Source organism: Carassius auratus, unplaced genomic scaffold (genome assembly GCF_003368295.1).
Source record: "Carassius auratus strain Wakin unplaced genomic scaffold, ASM336829v1 scaf_tig00035951, whole genome shotgun sequence".
NCBI classification, from domain to species: domain Eukaryota; kingdom Metazoa; phylum Chordata; class Actinopteri; order Cypriniformes; family Cyprinidae; genus Carassius; species Carassius auratus.
The window spans coordinates 173210-192961 of NW_020526275.1; the positions used below are offsets into that span (position 1 = coordinate 173210).

The 19752-nt window shown below is 35.9% G+C and overlaps 1 protein-coding gene across 2 annotated transcripts; it reads left to right on the plus strand.

Moving 5' to 3' along the window:
- The first annotated feature begins 1995 nt into the window (after nt 1–1995).
- On the plus strand, nt 1996–12066 carry LOC113082388 (serine/arginine repetitive matrix protein 2-like). 2 transcript variants are annotated; one of them, XM_026254051.1, is made up of 8 exons: nt 1996–2121; nt 4868–5001; nt 6334–6526; nt 6626–6696; nt 6838–9291; nt 9411–9847; nt 10181–10264; nt 10979–12066. In XM_026254051.1, exons 2-8 carry the CDS (start codon nt 4974–4976, stop codon nt 10979–10981), a joined length of 3270 nt encoding a protein of 1089 aa, XP_026109836.1. In that variant the 5' UTR covers nt 1996–2121; nt 4868–4973; the 3' UTR covers nt 10982–12066. The 2 variants fall into 2 exon arrangements, with proteins under 2 accessions (XP_026109836.1, XP_026109837.1); XM_026254052.1 differs by having other exon boundaries at nt 2009–2121; nt 4910–5001.
- Nucleotides 12067–19752: the final 7686 nt, after the last annotated feature.

The following is a 19752-nucleotide window of genomic DNA, read 5'->3' on the forward strand; positions in this document are numbered from 1 at the left end:
GAACTTTAAACATTGTTCCTTGCTTCTTGATGCTAAAATGATTCAGATTAAATGCTTAATGGTATATGTTCTGATTAGCTGTGTCAGTGAGCTCATAATTGCTAGTGGTCTTGTGTGTATCCATTAGGAAGAAGAAGCAATATTGCAGCACAATGCAAGTGCTCCCTCAGTTGATTTTAAATGATACTGCATGTCCTTGCACAGTCAACAAAGTGTGCTTTGATTCTTTTATAATTAATTTACATATATATTTACATCAGCAAGACACCACAAGGTTATTTTATAATGTCTCTACATAAAATTACAAACTTTTCACTGAGTTCTCAATACAGTTGGTCTAATATAAAACAAAGTATACAGTATATCAATTAACCAGATTATCTGTAATATAATTTAAGAATACCTTTAAATCACATTTAAATTACTGAAACATAATACAGAATTTCAATTTGAATTCAAGAAAACAGAATCGGTATGAAATGAAACTGACAGAAAACTATTTAACAGTTGTGTTTACCTTGGAATTTAAACAATTAAACAATTATATTTAAAAGTTTTGGATAAAGCTTTGAAGTTCGAAGGTTATTAGATGTGACATAAAGACTAGATGGATAGATAGATGGATGGATGGATGGACAGATGAAATTCAAAGAAAATAATTTAACTATTTTATTTATTTATTTATTACCTTGAAAAGCATTTTTTAAAACAAATTGGATTGATGGATGGATGGACAGATAGATTCCTAAGTACTGAAATTTGCACAACCCTGGTAGTAATTCACATGACTTTCATTGCAAGAACACATCAATGTTTGTGCACTTGATATGAAGCAAGGATGTTGTGCTGTTGTTGAGTAAGGGGTCTCATACAATACATGCTGTATGAGAGATGTGCTGAGTTAGCCTGAGCACACCTCATGAGACTCTCTCCTCCTAACCCAAGTCTGAGAAGACAATAATATTTTGCTAAACAGAAATAGTCCAAATCTATTTAGCGTCTACCCGGAGATGTGGATCAAATGTGATTTCCGCAATAAAGAGGAGAGCTGCCCACACCAGTATGGGTCCCTGGAGTCATGAAAGAGCATCTACATCTGATACAGTGTTTAGCTATTCACTCACTGTGGTCTCATACTGCCCTCTGCAGGAAACTGCAACATCCCTTTTCCATTCTTGTGCGTTCTTACACTTGAAAACCATTTCTTCAAAAAAAAAAAAAAAAAAAAAAAAAAACACATTCACAGATAAATTATCAATTCCTTTATCAAAGAACACCAGAGGCAAGACCATCATACATCTTAGAAATGTTTGATTTAAATGGTTTTGCCTTTCCTGTTATTTTCTGTATTTCAAAAGCTTAATTATTTAATTGACTTTTTTAAAAAAAATCAAATGAAGATTTAATGCATTTAATTTAATTATTATACAATATCAACAATTATTAAACTATTATTATTTACAATAAAACTTAATAAATAAAACTGCAACATCTTCAGACCCAGTTATAAACATTTGAATTGTGAAACAAAGTAAGAAATAGCTAAATCACTAACACCCTTACTGTCACTTTTAAAGAATATACAGCTTCAGTAGCTCAACTGGTATAATATTTTGCCAGTTTTTTTTTTTTTTTTTTTTTTTTTTTTTTTAATACATGCTTAAAATGTATTTACTACCACAAAATGTAATATATATATATATATATATAATTATATTAATTATATTAATTAAATGTAAAGAATATGTGCATGAAAATGTGAATGTGTAACTGTAAATTTAGAATAGCTATCCATCTGTCTAACCTCACACTGTCTATCTATCTATCTATCTATCTATCTATCTATCTATCTATCTATCTATCTATCTATCTATCTATCTATCCATCTATCTATCCATCTATCTATGTAGAAGCTGTGAATGTGATGTTATTAGGTTGTCACTAGATGCCGCTCTGTTTTTATAGATACGGAGATAGGCGAGCGAAGAAGTCTTGGGGTCCTGTTTCATGTGTTTCTGGGATACTGGCGGACTGACTGCGTTCTGAATGTCATGGCGACCAACAGCGAGCAACTGTCCCTTTGCTTCGTAACTGATACTAATCAAGAAGTCCACAGCGAAAGTGAGTATATGTGGGTGAATTATTTCTCAAAAAGTATGGCGGCCTGGTTTAAGAATACGACGGGAATTGGGGGTATAACAGATTTTTGTTTTTTCTGGTTTTGTGTTTTGTAAAGCCTGTTGCGAGTAGGATGCTAAGCTAATACAAGCTAACTAGTCTTTGTCCGCGTGATCCGTGAGACGCGTATCCAACCGTGTTTATAATGCGTTATTATTTTCTACGCCCTCATAATTTTATATTAGCACATCAATTAATTGATTATATAGAACCTGTAAATGAGCAGGCAGTGCAGTTGCAGAGCACGCTTGTAGCCTTTTTGAGATGCGCGTGTTGAGATAGCTTCGCGGGAGCGCATCTCCATTCTGTCTTCTGAATGAAACGCCATGCAAACAAAAATTTGATGAAGTACTACATGTGCTTATATTAACGGTAGGTGTGGTTATATTGTAATAAAAATTAAACTTTCAAAAAAGGGGTTGTCTATCCATGTAGTGCATAAAACAAACACACAAGTTGTCTCGTGCGCTTTCTTAACCGTGCTAACGTTAGCCGGTTTGCTCAACTGCATCTAACATCCATGTAACGTTAATGTGGTAACGTTAGTATTCTTATATTTATGTTTCTGTATGCTTGGCCTGAGTGGTCGTTTGTAAAAACTGCACTGATTGGGATAAGTAGTGTTGGTTGTTACCGTCGGCCGTATGCTTACAACACAGTAACATAACAATTCATATATATATATATATATATATATATATATATATATATATATATATATATACATTTTTTTAATTTTATTATTATTTTTATTTTTTGTGAATCTACAGTAACGTAACTGTAGTATCCATGTTATTTGGGGGGAAAACCGATTTGAAAAGAATGGCGATACCTAGTAATATATGTGTAATTCTTAGGGTATAATTTGTATAAATGACTGTAAGTGATAAGAAGACTTTAAGTTGAGGGATGCATTTAATCAGTCCAATTTACATGACCAGTTCTGAAAGTAGAGAAATTCCAGTTATCTTTGCCATTTAAACTAATTAATTTGGGAAAACATTAAAGGGATACTCCACCCCAAAATTTAAATTTTGTCATTAATTACTTACCCCCATGTCATTCCAAACCTGTAAAAGCTTCATTCATCTTCGGAACAAAATGTAAGATATTTTGGATGAAAACCGGGAGGCTTGTGACTGCCCTATAGACTTCTACGTTACCCTGAGAAGAAAACAAAAATAATGACTTTATTCAACGATTCCTTTATCAAACATCTCCTCTGTGTCTCTCCGCATCACTCAGACTGGCTACACTTTTCTGTGTCAGCTGCATCTCAAGGATGCACGGTTTTCTTTCAAATCAAAGCATGAATACACATAGAACAGTACATCCTTGTGGCTGGCTGACACAGAAGACCGTATGCAGTTTGAGTGATGTGGAGAGACACAGAGGAGACTGTTGACAAAGGAATCATTGAGTCATTATTTTAGTTTTCTTCACTTACAAACAGTATTTTCGTCACTTCATAATGTTACGGTTGAACCACTGATGGCAGATGGACTATTCTGATGACGTCTTTCATACTTTTCTGGACTTTGACTGTGTTACTTTCTTGACAGTCTATTGGACAGTCACAAGCCTCCCAGTGTTCATCCAAAATATCTTAAATTGTGTTCTGAAGACAAACAAAGGCTTTACATGTTCGGAACTAGGGCTGGTCGATATAACTAATGATATGATCATGCGCATCTAATCAGTAAATCTGGTTCCTTGATTGCCGTTAAATCGCCATCACCTGCTTGTAATTGGAGCGGCATTTAATAGACAGAGCCATAGATCACTGACAAGCTACGCAATATCACGTTCATTATCCCAGATGAATCGCCTTCGATAATGAGCACGATATTGCGTAGCTGGTAAGTGATCTTCTGCTCTTTCAATGGCAGTTGACAATCGCAGTTGTCACGGCAACCATCACAGCAACCATCCCAGCCCTACACACTGATTCAGTTTCCCTCAGCAGCATCAACAATTATATAATAATCAGGCCTGATTCACTGGTTGAAGTTATCTTATGAAGTGATTTGCCAGGCTGATGTTATTATGCAACAGCTCTGCTGATTGAGTGCATAGCATTTCTATGTGCTCAGCCATGTAGGTCAGATATTATGTAACAAGCCCTAAAAACATCCTTTCATGTCTTTATATAAGATGCATTATGACTATTTTTAATTTCAGGGCTCAACATTAAGGTTTTTTGGCCCAGTCATTCAGATATTTTTATTGGTTGCTTTGCCATTATTCGTCTTTTTTTTTTTTTTTTTTGTTCGCAAATATATATAACAAATATCTTTATATTTTTATATGTTTATAAATGTTTTAATACGTTATGTTACTTTACTAAATAAAAATTTACTGTAAGAGCTGTATAACTGCATAGAGGGATAATGTCATAAATGCACTTAAAAAAAAACATGTGCTGGAAAACAGTGGCATATGGTGATTTGGTTTGATTTTCTGCCCATTCAAACTGATGCTCACAAGACTATCACAAATCAGTGTTGCAGAATCTCACTGCTTTTGTGACATAAACAAAATCCACAAAAACAGTGCATAACAGAAAACAAAATGTTTACATACAATAGTTAGATCACCATCATCCTTTGTGTGTGTGTGTGTGTGTGTGTGTGTGTGTGGTGTTTTTAGTTGGTTTGTTGAATTTATATGTTTTTATTTTTAATTTCAGAGTGAAAACAGAGGGTTAACGCATTTCGTGTCCAATTTACAGAGCAAAGACTACAGAAATAATCTCAAAAACTAAGACTGGGATTCAGTTAAATCGTTTTTTTAAAATGGAGTGTGCCGTAGACACCGGTCCTGGTAAGTTACAAAGTTTTTGTACTTAATACTGCCACAGTATTAGCATTGTGCTTTAATCATGTGAAATGTTGCTAATGGCACATTTACTGTTGGTATTGTTACACATAAGTGCTTTCCATGTTAGCATATATTCAGGTGTTTTCAGATGTGCCACATTATTCATTTATTTTATGTCTTCTGACTTCTCCTACATTTTTCTCACAGATAACTTAAGGCTGGTTCACACGGCAGGATAATTAGGCCGATTTTAGCCCCGATTCACCCCTTCCGACAATTTTAGGATGCTCCGATTATCGTAAAATAATCTGATCAAATATTCCTGCCTTGTGTGGTGTGTTAAGACTGCTCTCCTATGCTCGGAAGAATGTCGGGACCGCTCCGATCTCAAATCGGGGATATCCAACATGTTGGATTTATTTGGCCCGATTTCTTCTCGTGTGTGGTGTCCCCCGAGGACAAACAATCACGCAGCCTGTGGACTGTGGCGTGTAGCCAATCAGAAAGCGAGGTGACAAGGCGGTGAGGAAGTACTGGGAAACAAAATCAAAACAGCCGGCGTATATAATATAGGCTAACAAATATAACAAATACAAATAAAGTCGATGGGCATAACTACATCCACAACTGCAGTCCACCAGAGTACATGGAAACGAATATATGAACGTTTATTTTAACGGTTATTAATCTGTGTAGTACGTAACAACATTTCTATGAGATAAAACAACAACTTATCTCCATATTATGATATAGCAAGTATAGTCCATGCTCGCGTTGTCTCCACCTCTATGACCATCGCCTTTTCTTGTTTTTCTTATGTTTTTTTTTCCGTTAAAAACAAAGCACAAACTATGGCCACTGCATCCTCTTCGTCCGCCATGATTGTTTACTCTAAAGTCACGTTTGATCTCGAGGGATTTTGCGAGATTTCCCGTCTGACCTGGGAATGCTCGGGAGTCAAATCGGTTCGTGTGTGATGTGTTGATATTGCCGTGTGGCTGCACACCACACACGGAATGACCCTGATTTTTTATCGCCGTGTGTGGGGTCTCTCAGGTTTGGAAAATCGGCCAACAATTTTAAAATCGTTCCGTGTGAACCAGGCCTTAACTGATATTCCCAGTATTTGTTTTAGATATAAGTTTGATATTTGGGATTCAGATATTGTTGCCATTAGGTTCTCTGTGTCCATTTTTAAGGTATAGCTAAGTCTGCATTATAACTTTGTGACTTTTTAATATAACTTTCTTGTAACTGTTAGGGAACACTTCTGTCATGCTGTAGTTACTACGTTCACATAACTATGTTTGTAAACATTGTACGTTACCTCTACAGATGATGGGCCATCTGATACTGCTGTTCCATATGAAGCCATTACTGTAAAGGATGGGAGTGAGACCCCAAAAAAGAAAAACAAGAAACATAAGAAACACAAAAGTAAGAAGAAACGTAAGAAGCGCAAGGGAGAAAAGGAGAGTAGCTCTGAATCTGGAGTAGAGTCAGATGGCGATTCCCAATCAAGAACGAGGTGAGAGGTTTAGTTGCTTGGCAACGCTGAATGTATTTTTTTTTCCTTGATGCTTTTAGATTCTTTTAAATTAAAAGCAAATATTTTCCTTTTTTACAGCATGAAAAAAGATGGCTCATCTAACCTTGAGGCTGATAATCATGCGAATGCCACAAAAAATTGCACAGAAGGTATGTCCGTGTTTTTTTTTTTTTTATTAACAGACGATCTGGCTAATTATGTTTATGTATGATTTGAAACCAATTTACTGTGAGTTTTAATTGGAAATGTATTGTTTGTAAAGTAAAAGCACATTATATGTGTCTTTACAGACCTCAGTGATGTGGAAGCTGATGCCAAGGTTAAAAAGCAGAAACATCGTGTTGGGAAAAAGAAGAAAAAAAGAAGACGGAAAGAGGAGGAAAAGCAGGAGGTTCCAAAAAAGTCCTCATCTCGCTCAAGATCGGCGAGTACCTCAGGGTCAGAATCAGAACCAGACTCCAAACAATCACAAAAATTGCAGATGGCATCTTTAAATTTGGACAGGAAGTCACCTATTGCTGTAGCTACATTTCCAAAAGACAAATTTAAAGATAGCATGCCCCAATTGGAAGATAAAAAGAGAGGAATGACTTCGGATAACACTGAAGAAGAAAGTTTAAAATTAGAAGGGATAAGAAAGATGTCTCCTGAGACTGCACATGCACTAATTGCAGAGAGGGACATAAAAGTGGAAGCTGTTGGTGAACAGGAAAGTTTTGGTAAAGTGCAAGAACTTCCTGATATTATTCCTAAGCAAGAGAATGTGCACAAAGAGCAAGCTGTGCAGAAGAACATTTCGAAGGAAGCAAATGGGAATCAGAAAGAAAAGAAAAAACAGTCCCTCTCCAGGTCAAGGTCACGATCGCTTTCAGACACTAAAGGGAAAAAATCGAAACACAGTCGCTCTAGAACTCCAAAGCAGTCATCTGGTAAATTAAGACGTCATAATGACAGATCATCTTCAAGGGACAGGTCTGTGTCTGCCTCTGGTGGTAAGGATCGAACAAAAAGAAGCTCGAGGTCTCCATCAAAACAATCACCGTGTAAAGTAAAAAAGAAAACTGGACGCAGGTCAGAGTCGCTCTCTGGAAGAAGAGCATTTCGCTCAGACTCAAGGTCCCGCACAAGGACCAAAAGATCGAGGACTAGGTCTCCACGACGTGGTCATCGCTCAAGATCTAGGTCAACTAGAAGACCAAGACATTCACGCTCAAGATCAAAACAGTCTGTTTCTCGGCGGAAGAATCGGCGCTCAAGATCACGGTCCAGATCTGTACGGAGAGGAAGACAGTCAAGGTCCCGCTCTCGAAAGAGGACACCTGTTTCTCGGGCAAGGCGGTCCAGGTCTAGATCCGTCAAAAGAGCAAGGCGAACTCGCTCAAGATCCGTTGTGATTCTTAAGCGATCTAGATCACGCTTAAGAAGAAACAGGAGATCTAGATCAAGATCTGCTCGTAGAAGATCAGGTTCAAGAAGCCCAAGATGTCGAAGTAAGTCTCGGTCCCCTCAACGCTCCAGGCCCTCCGAGTCACGTTCTCCTGCAGTCCGTCAAAGGAGGTCAAAATCTAGGAGCCCTCATAGCACAAAGTCAGAGTCCATATCTCCTCAACGATGTAAAAGATCAAAGTCACGGACATCTTCACATAATTCAAAGTCTGAATCACCAAAAGTAAGAACTAAAAAGCAAAAAAGTAAACGGTCAAGGTCAAGGTCAGTTTCTCAGAGACGCACATCAAGATCTATTTCCAGGGAGCGACAGTCATCAGATAGTATATCCCCTACCAAGAAAGCACACACTAAATCTCCGACTAAAGAGGAAAATTCCTTAAAGGATCAGAGTTCAAAAGAAACTAAACAGCAAATTGTGGATGCTGTAGAGGAAAATGTAGAAGTTAAAGCGACAGAAGAGTCAAATCAATGGAAACCAGTGTCTACTGAATGTGCTGTGCAAAATCCATCAAATGAGGACACAACATCATCAGAATGTGTGATACAAAATAAAAAAATAAAGGAAGAGTCTGAAAATCTCTCTGAATGTGAAGAAAGACCAAACCGATCCAGATCTTTGTCGTCAGAGCCAGTTCCTCAACATGGTACTGCAAGATCAGATGAAGATGATCAATCAGGGGGCTCACGATCACCTACACCAAGTAAAGTAAAACAATCAAAGTCCTCCAACAAAACGTCACCTGTACGGAGAAAGCGCTCCAGATCAGTTTCGTTCACACCGAAAAGGCGATCCAAGTCTAAATCGGTCAGTAGAAAGAAGAGGTCAAGGTCTCCTGTTAGAAAACGCAAGTCCAGGTCTCCCTCACATAGTCGTAAAAGGAGGACGAAATCTCGGTCACCTGTTCGGAAAAGAAGATCACGATCAAGATCAACCAATCGAAGGGCAAAATCAAGATCGAAATCTCACACAAGAGCAAAGCGCTCAAAATCGAAATCCCCCAAGCGGAAACGGTCAAAGTCTAGATCGCCGACTCGAAAAAGGAGGTCCAAGTCACGTTCCCCTGCTAGAAAGAGAAGATCTCGTTCACGGTCAAGGGCTCGTCTGTCCCGATCCAGAAGATCACGCTCTGTTTCACGTCGTAGGAGACCAGCATTTCGTGGGCGATCTTTTGATAGACGAGATCGATGGAAACGTGAACCAAGCCACTCACCAGTTTTGATTCTCCGTAAGAGGAGGTCCACCTCAAGATCTCGACGCAGTTCTAGCAAGACGCCACCACGTCTTACTGACCTAGGTAAATATACGCTTTGCTTGGCTTCCCTTTCTTGGTAGCATAAATAATATTAAAGTTGACTTAAATAATAACATGAAATGTTTGTGTACATAACTTATCTTAATTGATTTTTCAAACAGATAAAGATCAACTGTTGGAGATTGCGAAGGCTAATGCTGCTGCAATGTGTGCTAAAGCTGGAATGCCCATACCTGAAAGTCTCAAGCCGAAGGCAATTCTACAGTTACCTCTGCCAACCCCAGGTCCAGCCCCCTTGTCTTTGCCTCTGCCATTGCCTGTGCCCAATTTACCTATGAATCTCCCCATGGGTATACCAGGTATGCCTGCAATGCCAAACATGACAATGAACGCTGCCATGGCAAGTATGACTGCGGCGACAATGACGGCTGCTCTCTCAAACATGGGTGCCCTGGCCTCTATGCCTCCAATGGCTCCACTTCCTACCATTACCAACAAGCCCCCTTCAGCACCAACACCTAATCTGGCCAGTATTGAGGAGGTGAAGAGGAAAGTGGCTCAACAAGCTAACAGCATTAGCATCAAGGAGTTTACAGAGGTAAGATTTGTTTGTGTGAACTGCTATCCCAGTTGTTTAATGTATCATGGAGTATAAATATTGGGTTAAGTAAGGTGTTTTGTTTTAGTTTTTTGTTTTAAAAACATTATCTGCTTTACCATTATTAATAAATAAATAATAAAAATCAATTATTAAGTTTTCACAATAATATTGTTTTGCTGTACTTTTGATCAAACAAGTGCAGCCTTGGAGAGCATAATAGACTTATTTTTAAAACATAAACCTTGCCAAGCCCTAATATATCTATATAAAACCAATCTTTATACTGTTATTACAATTGTAATAATAATAATTATTATTATTTTTTTTTAGAAATGTAAACAGATCGCAGAGAGTAAGGAGGAGATGAGTATTGCACGGCCACATGTTTCAGATGATGATGATGATGAGACACGGGTGAGTATTTAGGCTTAAATTTAGAGCAGCAAAACCAAGAATGTGTGAGTCTTGAAACAAAATTAATGGAGAAATATTGTTTTTGGCCACAAATTCAATGGGCTGAACAAATAATCAAAAGTGATTGTCATGCATATCTTTCAGTGAAGCACGGTTCTGTGATCAGTAGTAAATAATATTCCAAATATGCCCTGCCGACGAAAGGCAATGCAAGTCGTTCCAGGGTTGTAGCTAGAGAAGGGATAATAATACCACATTTAATAACATGTTTTTATTTCAGTCTCACTTAGCATTGCATTATAAAATATACTTAATTATAATTAAATTATAATAAGAAGAACTCAAAAAAAAAACATTGTGTATTTATTAGTCACATTGAATCAATGAAAGCAGTTCAATCTTCTGTTTCCTGGAGCAACATGCTTTACCTTTCTTCTGCGGTGCATATTTGGAGTTTCAGCAAAAGAGTGCCCTCTGGCCTTCAGAAGGAGATTTACTGATCACAGAACTGTGCTTCACTGAAAGACACACATGACAATAGCAGCTTTTTCCTAATCACGATTGTGATTTAATTTTGATTAATCATGCAGCTCTAACAGTTTTATTAATTGGCCTCGTAAATTTAATCATGTTGTGTCATTTTGAACTAATTAAAAAAAAAATCAGTCTCGTTTGCCTGTATTTACCTCTTGTTTGTTTGTAACTATTTTGCAGTAACCCACTGTCATTCTGCTGCATCTCATATGATGATGGTCACCTGTGGCTCGCATTTGTGAAAAAGGATGATCTCCGTCATGTAAATGAAGCTTTTGTTTGCTCACAGGACATTTGAGCATCTGGACACTTGAAGCTACATTGATTTCAGTTATCTTTAAATGGTCATTTGTTGGAACAACTGCAAGCTACAGGAATATTTTTTTACCCTAGACTAAAACCTACCAGAGTAGACCATTCAGTATGTCTAAAAGTGGAACAAAGGAGGTAAAGTGTAAAACAGACATACTATCTGCCCAGACTGACAGTGAAACAATTCGCTTTCAGGCTTGTTTTTACTTTTACTACATATGGTGCCTCTTGATACCATGAAGAAGGACCTCTGGTAGATTTAACATGGAGTTATGGTTGTACCTAAAAGAAGAAACAGATTTTGGGGTGCAGTTTAGATCACAGGTTAGGTCTGTTGGTACACATTTTCAGAGCTTTCTGTTAACATACAGAGTTATGATTATTTTAGGAGTATATTTTCCGTCTTTTAAAAATTCATGAAGTGTTAATCACTTGTTTAAATGCATTGGTGAAGAGAATTGTGTTTGTTCCTTAACACTTTTGTGAACTTTTAAAACAAATTAAATGTTGAGGTTCAGAATTGTTGCTGTACTTGACTGCTATACTTAACATGATGTTTGCATTGGGGTGCATTGTAAGGCTTTTGACCACAGACTTTCTTTGAGTTACATTGGTTAAACCTTGCCGTGCTGCTTGCCAATTACTGGCATTGTGGTCTGTCTTTATCTAAAAAAAAAAAAACAAACAAAAAAAAACATTACAGGTTCATTGATGAAATTTAATCTTTTTTTTTTTTTTTTTATCATGTAATGCATCCTTGTAAATGACAGACCATGGTGCGGTTGTGTGGTATACAATGCTGTTTTATCTTTGTGACTGAAATATTTGACCCAGCAAAGCTGCAGGGTGAGATGCTGTATTTACAGGAGTGAGAGCATGTCAGCCATCACTATTCTAGATAAGGAGTGATTAAAATGCATATGATTTGAATAAGATTATTGTTTAGACATACTGTATATTGTGTAGGTGTGCATTTTGTCCATTTTTTTTTTTACCTCTCCCCTCCACTGTGGGGTGGAGACCCCTTTACCAATTTAACTAAAAAGAAATGTGATGTCACACCTCCTACTAATTCACGTAAAAAAAAAAAAAAAAAAAAAAATCTAAAGATTGATAGTTAAAGAGTATGTTCAACATGAGATGTTACATGCTACATTAGCTGTAGATTTGGCACTATTGTTGTCCACATTAAATGTAAAAAAAAATCTGTTCAAAACTGCTCTACACTTTATTAGATTAATATTAACAACAGATTTCAAACTGTAAATGTAAAGCATTGTGAATTAGAGGATCTTATTTTGCCATTATTTTCTTATTGTTCATTTTAAGGGACAGTTAGCCAAAAAATAAATATTCTGTGGTCATTTACTCACCCTCATGTTGCTTTAGACCTGTATGCCTTACTTTCTGCAGAACATAAGATTTTGAAGGTTTGGATAAACATGAGGGTGAGTGATGACAATGTTAAATTTCTGAACCATCTCTTTAATTAGAAAGCCATCATCGTGAAATGAGTTTGGCCATGTTGAAGTCTCCTTAAGGATAATATGAAAAAAAGTTTTTTTTCTGCATCTAAGGTACAAGCCCACATTCCTTGCATAAAATGTGTACCGACATCAGTTTTGACAAAGCATTTTTATCCTTTCCATCACATTGTGAAATATGATGGCACTTTCTATATAATGCAACTTCAAATATTAAAGGAAACAATCTACGCAACTTTTGGAAATGTGTTTTCTTTGATAACCAGTTAAAATGAAAAAAAGTGGGTCACTTATTAAAAATATTAAAAGATCATTGTTTCTGATTTAATTTAAGCTCCACAGTACATTTGACATAATTTCACAGTTTGCTCTCATGATGTCAAAGAAAGTATGTACCAGTGATTAACTCTTATCAGTTCTGTATTATCAAGGAAAGCATATCTGCCACTTAGTACATGACTCTAATAATCTCTTTTCAGAGACAGTATAGGCCATATGACAGAAAAGGTGCAACACTTTCGTCCATTCTAGTCGCTATTCTACAATTTACTTATATATTAGATATAGATATTTAACCCTTGTGCGGCCCTCATTTGGGAGTCACACTCATGGTCTTCACGGTCAAAAGTGACCGGACACCTGAAATGTAACTTTTTTGCCCCCCAGTAAAATCAGTGGAATATATTTTTATTCAATAATATTTTTTCTTTTGTATTTTGAGAAATTTTTAAGGTATTAATTCATATTTATGCAATAATTATGAACAATTTTTCTCATAGAAAATAGTACATAATTTTTTTTTTCTAATTTTTCAAAATTATTTTCAAATAAATGTTGTATTTCAGATTAAACCAGAGACTAGGCCTTTCAAATACATTTTTTTGAAGATTTTTTAGCGCCACCTGGTCAGAGCAAAGAAAGAAAAACATGTAAGTGCATGGTGCAACCACTTATTACCAGTATAGGAATCTATAGAGAGGCTTGTGAATTCCCTTATTGTTTTTAGACATAATTGCTTACTCATATTAAGTAGTGGACTTGAATATATATTAATACATTCTAAAGAGTACTTTTTGTATATTTTTTTATATTTCTTCTGTTATAAATAATGATTTCATGCATTATTTGCATTAAAGTTTTTGCATTATGATTGCAATCAAACCTGAACATATTGTTCAGTGGCACAGAGCTCCTGCAAAAAAATAAAAAATAAGAATCCTCAGAATGGTGCAAAGGACCAAGTCTGAGTTTCTAAGTGCACTGACAAACCCAAGAGGCAGCGCTTGCTTCTCATCGCTGTTTTACAGACAGCAGGTCATAGGTGTGTGTGTGTGTGCGCGCGCGTGCGTGTGTGTGTATGTGATTATTTAGAGTGTCATACCTTCACTGCTGTTAGATTTTCTCTGCATTATGACTGAATTATTGAATGGATTTCACATTCTCAAAACTTTGCTCTGTGTTACAGACACAGTAGTTCATAGGTGTCTATGTGTAAGTATGTGTGTGTGTGTGTGTTTGTGTGTGTGTGTGTGTGCATCTGTGTGTGATTGGATGTGTCAATATCACACTCTTGATGTTTTATAGTGTCATCCCTTCACTGCTGTGCACTTTTTTTCAGTTTTGTGATCGATTTGTAGATTGTGTACACAAATATTCTCTGAATTGTTGTATTTTTGTCTATTTCCCATTCATTTCCTATGGACGGTCATTTTTGACCGAAGACCCTGAGTGTTACTATTTTTTTTACGCCCACTTAGACTGTTCGAATCATGCCCTCAATTTTTTTGTGTGTTCACACCCCAAATGCCATGAAGGTCACCGCATTTCATATCATTCCGATGAAGCTGTGATTTTTAACATTTCAAAACGTAAAATATTCCGGTCAGAAATGACCGAAGACCGCACAAGGGTTAAATTTGACTCAAAGACATACTGTCCGTTTGCGGACTGCGGCGTCGAGAAGAGTAAGTAAGCAAACCCAACGTTATAGCCGTTCAATCTTGTGTAATCTATAGAAATAAAGTAAACTGTCGAAGAATAAGTAATAACAAAAATTCCCTCTTTGTGATGTAAATCATATTTTTAATGCAACTTATTTCTAAATACTGCAGTTATTTTCAGGGATGTTTTACCGCCCCCTGCCGGATCACAGATTATGTCGAAAAGAAAAGGAAACGGGAAGTTGTCGAGTGCGTTACGTCGATTGCTGCTTTTCCGCAAATGAAAGGTTGTACCGAAGTTACTTTGTTCTTATAACACTCAGTTTAAAAGACAAACATCTAATTTAAAATTAATAAGTACAGTTGAGCACGTCAATGCCGATATATAAAAAGGTTCCCAAAGTCAGCGTGAGTAGTAAAAGGGCAGTGACATTTGCATATATAATGGACAGAATATCTTAGCTTACCAAACCGTATAATTATCACCAGTTCTGTAAGAATTAAACTTATTTGACTACGTGGACAGTAGTTTCCTATCTGTTCCCATATTTACATTATGGAGCAGTCGAGTAATGAGGACAGTGAGGCCACCGTGGACGTGCATTTTACCGAGCTGACTGATTCACTAGTGGCCTGGAAAGTTCACATGGAAGTTTTTGCCATTGAAAACCCTTTAAGAGTGAGTAATACTGAATTCACACTCCTGTATCCATCTGGCTCCTGTATCTTAAAGCCTGACGTGTGTATAACCCACGTATAGATGCATTTAAGGACTGCTATATATTAAAATAGCTTTCTTGTCAAACATATAGCGGACATGTCCATATTGCGATGAACTACACAAAAATAGTTTTAAACACATCATGTGTTTGCTTGGTTTAGCAATGTGTTGTCGAATGAAAAAAAAAAAAAAAAAAATCATATTGTCATGCAGTTGGGGATTTGTTGGCTGCACATTCATGCTGAAAATGTGTCTTTCCACTTTTTCCAAAAGATGCTGTTGGTCTGTGATCTGTTGACTGTGAACTCATGGAACCAGAGATAAATTGCTTTGTGACATGGGACTTCATACCGCATAATCTTCACAGTAATCTTATTTAATGGGCCACAAGAAGATATAATCTTTTTCCTAATGATATGATGCAAGCTTCAGATTTGATGATTAGGCATTTGTGAGGTGGTTGAACCTGAATGTCTTTAACTTGGAATTTTTTTTTCCTTGATATAAACGGTCACAACTACTAACCTTTTAGTTTTTTGGAATATTTATGGAGATTTGGACGTCAGTGAATTTCCCTGACAGATTCTTTGTTCCTCATCATAAAAAAGGAAAACAGGAACTTGTGGAAATAGCATTGTCATTGTAAAAGTGTTTGAATCGATCCAGATAATTATTATTATTATTATTATTATTATTATTATTACATTTTGTGTGTTTGTGTATGGTGTTGGTTGCATATCATTTATCAAACGAAGCATTTAGCTTAATACACTCTTTTTTTCACATACTTGTTTAATGTAAGTTTATGATGTATTGAAGTAGTAGCCGTGTTTTCAGAAATGGAGACATATTATATACCCGCTAAGTCCCTTGAGTTTAGCTCTGAAATATTGACGTGCCTTACAAGTCAAGTAATTCAGTGAATAAACAAAGTAATAAATAACAAAGCATATTGTACTCATTTGTATGCCATTTTTCTACGAGATGATTAGGACATCGCTGTGGTGAATAGGTGTGTTTGTCTTGGCTGAAGAAATTTTCCACTTGACGTCACCTTTGTTGAGCTGTTACACAAATCCTGGCCATCAGACAGCCTTAAGTCAAGTTGTAGACATTGTTATTATAATGTAGAGCAATGACCAGTTGTTTCTATTGCCCTTTTTTATATAGTTCAACTCAAAGATTGATTTACAACAGTGACGCACAACAGGTTTTGTCAGTTTGTCTCATGATAAATGAGCATTTGTTAAGGAGATTGAGAAATAATACACAATATACAAGTACTTATGTCCAAAGACTAGAAGTTGTCTATACCACAAATAGGTTATTTTTTTAGCTTAGGCAACAGGTTTCTGGTGTGTGCAGTTTTCCAAATAGGATGGAAACCTTGAGTTTAATGGAAATGGGATGAGAGAATAATAGTGATAGGAAAATAGTCTGCTGTTGAAAAATGGAGAAAATGGAAAATCTGTTCCATTGTGTTTTGCAATGTGGAAACAGGAAGCAAGTTCTCGGACACGTATTACAATGCGTATGCAAATAATAATGAAGAAGAAGGTCATGTTACCACCATAGACGGAGGTCCCAAATATACAGTTAGAGGTCATTCAGTAATAGTAGAGCTTTTTTCAATGGTAGCTTTTTTCTTAAACATATTATTCACTATTATCGGACACTTCTTCATTGTTGTGAAGGAGCCATGAATGGAACTGATGTAAAAAAAAATGCTATATAATTGCATTACAATTAAATTGTGGGAATAATTTACTCAAAAATGAAATCTGTTTCCTTTTCCATTGAACACAAAATAATTTATTTTGAAGACATAAAAACAGTTTCTGGTCCCTAAGATTTTTTGATTAATGTCTATTGTTTTTTTTGGCCAAAACTGTTTGGTTACAAACATGCTTCTTTGTTTGTTTTTTGTATAGAATACAGGTTGGAACTTCATTAGGAGGAGTAAATAATGTCCAAATTTCCATTTTTGTATAAACTATTCCTTTAATTGTGGTAAGCCACTCAAACACTTTAATTGGCTGTATGTCTGTACGCACAGGTTCCACTGGAACATACACATTCTTTTCACAATATCAGCAGTTTTTGCTCGTGGCTGTTTCTTTTCTTCTTTTTTTTTTAACCTCTGTGATGCAGATCATGATCTCTGCCCAAGTAAACAATCTTAATTTCAGAACTTATCATTGTGGTGTCATCTTCCACCCTCAGTTCTTTGAACCGGCCTGTTGACAGTGGCACATGCGGGCAGCATTTTGTCCAAACAATAATTAAAGGACACATTTAATTTATAATTTGTCTTAAATCTCAAAAAAAAAAAAAAAAAAAACTGAATCGAATTGTGAGTGAATCATTACATCCCTAGTGAGGTCTAAATTTTTAAAGGGACAGGCAAAAATCCCTTTCTTATTACATTTACTATACTCTTGGCTTCAATACTAATTTTGTTCAAGCGTAAACATTTACAGACTAACAAGTTCTTGTCTGTTGTGAACATGAGAGAGTCATGTGTAGTTTAGACCATTCTAAATTTGAATTGGGCTTTTAAATTAATATAATTTGACTAATATTCAAGGCTTTATCAAATGTATTAATTTAAGCATTGCATTTTAAGTAATTTCTTTATTAGTTAATTTAGTTTCACTACTACTGGAAAATTTTCCACTGGTTTCACCCTCAATCAATGTGTCAAAATGTTTTTGTTTTTTTGTTTTTTTAAAGAGGTTATTCATAGTCAGCTGGTTGTCTCATGGTGAAAGAATCCACTTTGGTTGTTTGTTTCTGTGGAAAGTCTGGAAGGAGTTTTGACACTTGCTGTATGTGACACGGGCCCTGGAGCAGTCATAAACTCAGCTGGGTGTCTAGTCAGTGGAAAATGTAAGCTGTTCTCGTAAAAGTGTCAGATGAATTGACATTCCCTGAGCAAACCCATTCTGATATCATAACCTAAGCCAGGGTCTTATAAACAAAACACTGACTCATTTGGAAACTTGAAACCCACTTCCTGAATTGGTGCTTCAAAACACGAAGTGTGCCATTTAAGTGCACAAGTGGGTGAAAACTTGATATGGAGCTCAGGTCAGTTTGGGCTATTATTATCTTGCTATTTGTACCTTGTGCCATGACCCATATCCCACCTTTACACACATTTCTTGATAATGACCTTATTTGTCATTAAATTGACCACAGGTCCTTTTATTTTCCATTACATTGATGACAGATAATAACTTCATTTGCCATTACATCGACAGAAAATAATTACTTTATTTACTCTTAAATTGAGGTTAGAAAAGAATTGAATTTGCCATTTGACTAAATAATGATCCAGTTTCCTGATTCTTCGACATCATACTTTTATTCATCATTACATGAAAATGCCATTTAGCAGAAAATGTCATTTTCAAGTATTCAATTTAACAATACATATATGCTTAATGTAGTAACTAATATTCCTATATAAATATAGGAAGTGACAAATCAAATTAAGGCAAAGTAAATATGAAAATATTTTTATTATAAAACTTCATTTTCTGTAGATTATTTATTTGTTTTTTTTTTTTTGCTGTAATTTTTACATTTCATATTCCTTTTATTTGTTGTTACTCTGACAGTAAATAAGAATCTAAATTTGTCCTATATTTTAAACCTGTATTTCCGGCTTCTAGCTATTTAAAGCTGATGAATTCAGCTGTTTGTGTTGTATGCTTTTGAAGGGAACGGAAAGTTTTTATATGCATAATAATACCTTTTGGCTTCTACCTGTATAAAAGCATACATAAAACACAGCAACACAACTTAATGCTGTCCTGTTCACCATTTTCCACTCTGTATTCCTTTTCTTTTTTTTTCCTCTCTATCCATTCCCTAATAAGAGGCCTTGTTCCACTTGAACTAGATTCCCAGCTTTTGGACTAAAAACATCTGCACATATGACTGACAGATGCTTATGGCTAGTGTAGACATCTCTGTGCTTATCTTGAACAGGAAAGCTTTTACCAGATAGAGAGGGGAAAATCTGAGTGAAAGGCATGCTGAGAATTTCTAGTATGTATGCTCACTTCAAGGTTTTATTTAATTTGAGAAAATAGATAGATAAAAGAAATGGGAGTTCTGGAGTTAGTTCTGTCTAGGTCAGTAATATTTATTTCGAAAGTAGTCTTTTATTCTCAGGAGGGCTGCAATTATAGAATCAGAAATACAGGAACATTGTTTTCTCTTTTGTATGATTTATTTTATGATTATTTTTAAATGTAATTTATTCCTGTGATGGCAAAGCTAAATTTGCAGCAGCCATTACTCCAGTCTTCAGTGTCACATGATCCTTTAGAAATCATTTAGGCCTAAATATACTGATTTGGTGCTCAAGAAACATTTCATATTTTCAATGTTGAAAACACGCATTGCTTAATATTTTGTGTGAAACTGATACTTTTTGTTCTCACAATCCTTTGATGAATGGAAAGTACTGACACCAAAGTGTAAATA

What these genes read in the sequence shown, in the direction of transcription:
- LOC113082388 (XM_026254051.1), top strand. Translation starts at nt 4,974, where the DNA reads ATGGAGTGTGCCGTAGACACCGGTCCTG. An exon ending in GATTCCCAATCAAGAACGAG is followed by an intron (nt 6,527 to 6,625) that starts GTGAGAGGTTTA and finishes CCTTTTTTACAG; the next exon opens with CATGAAAAAAGATGGCTCAT. An exon ending in CACAAAAAATTGCACAGAAG is followed by an intron (nt 6,697 to 6,837) that starts GTATGTCCGTGT and finishes GTGTCTTTACAG; the next exon opens with ACCTCAGTGATGTGGAAGCT.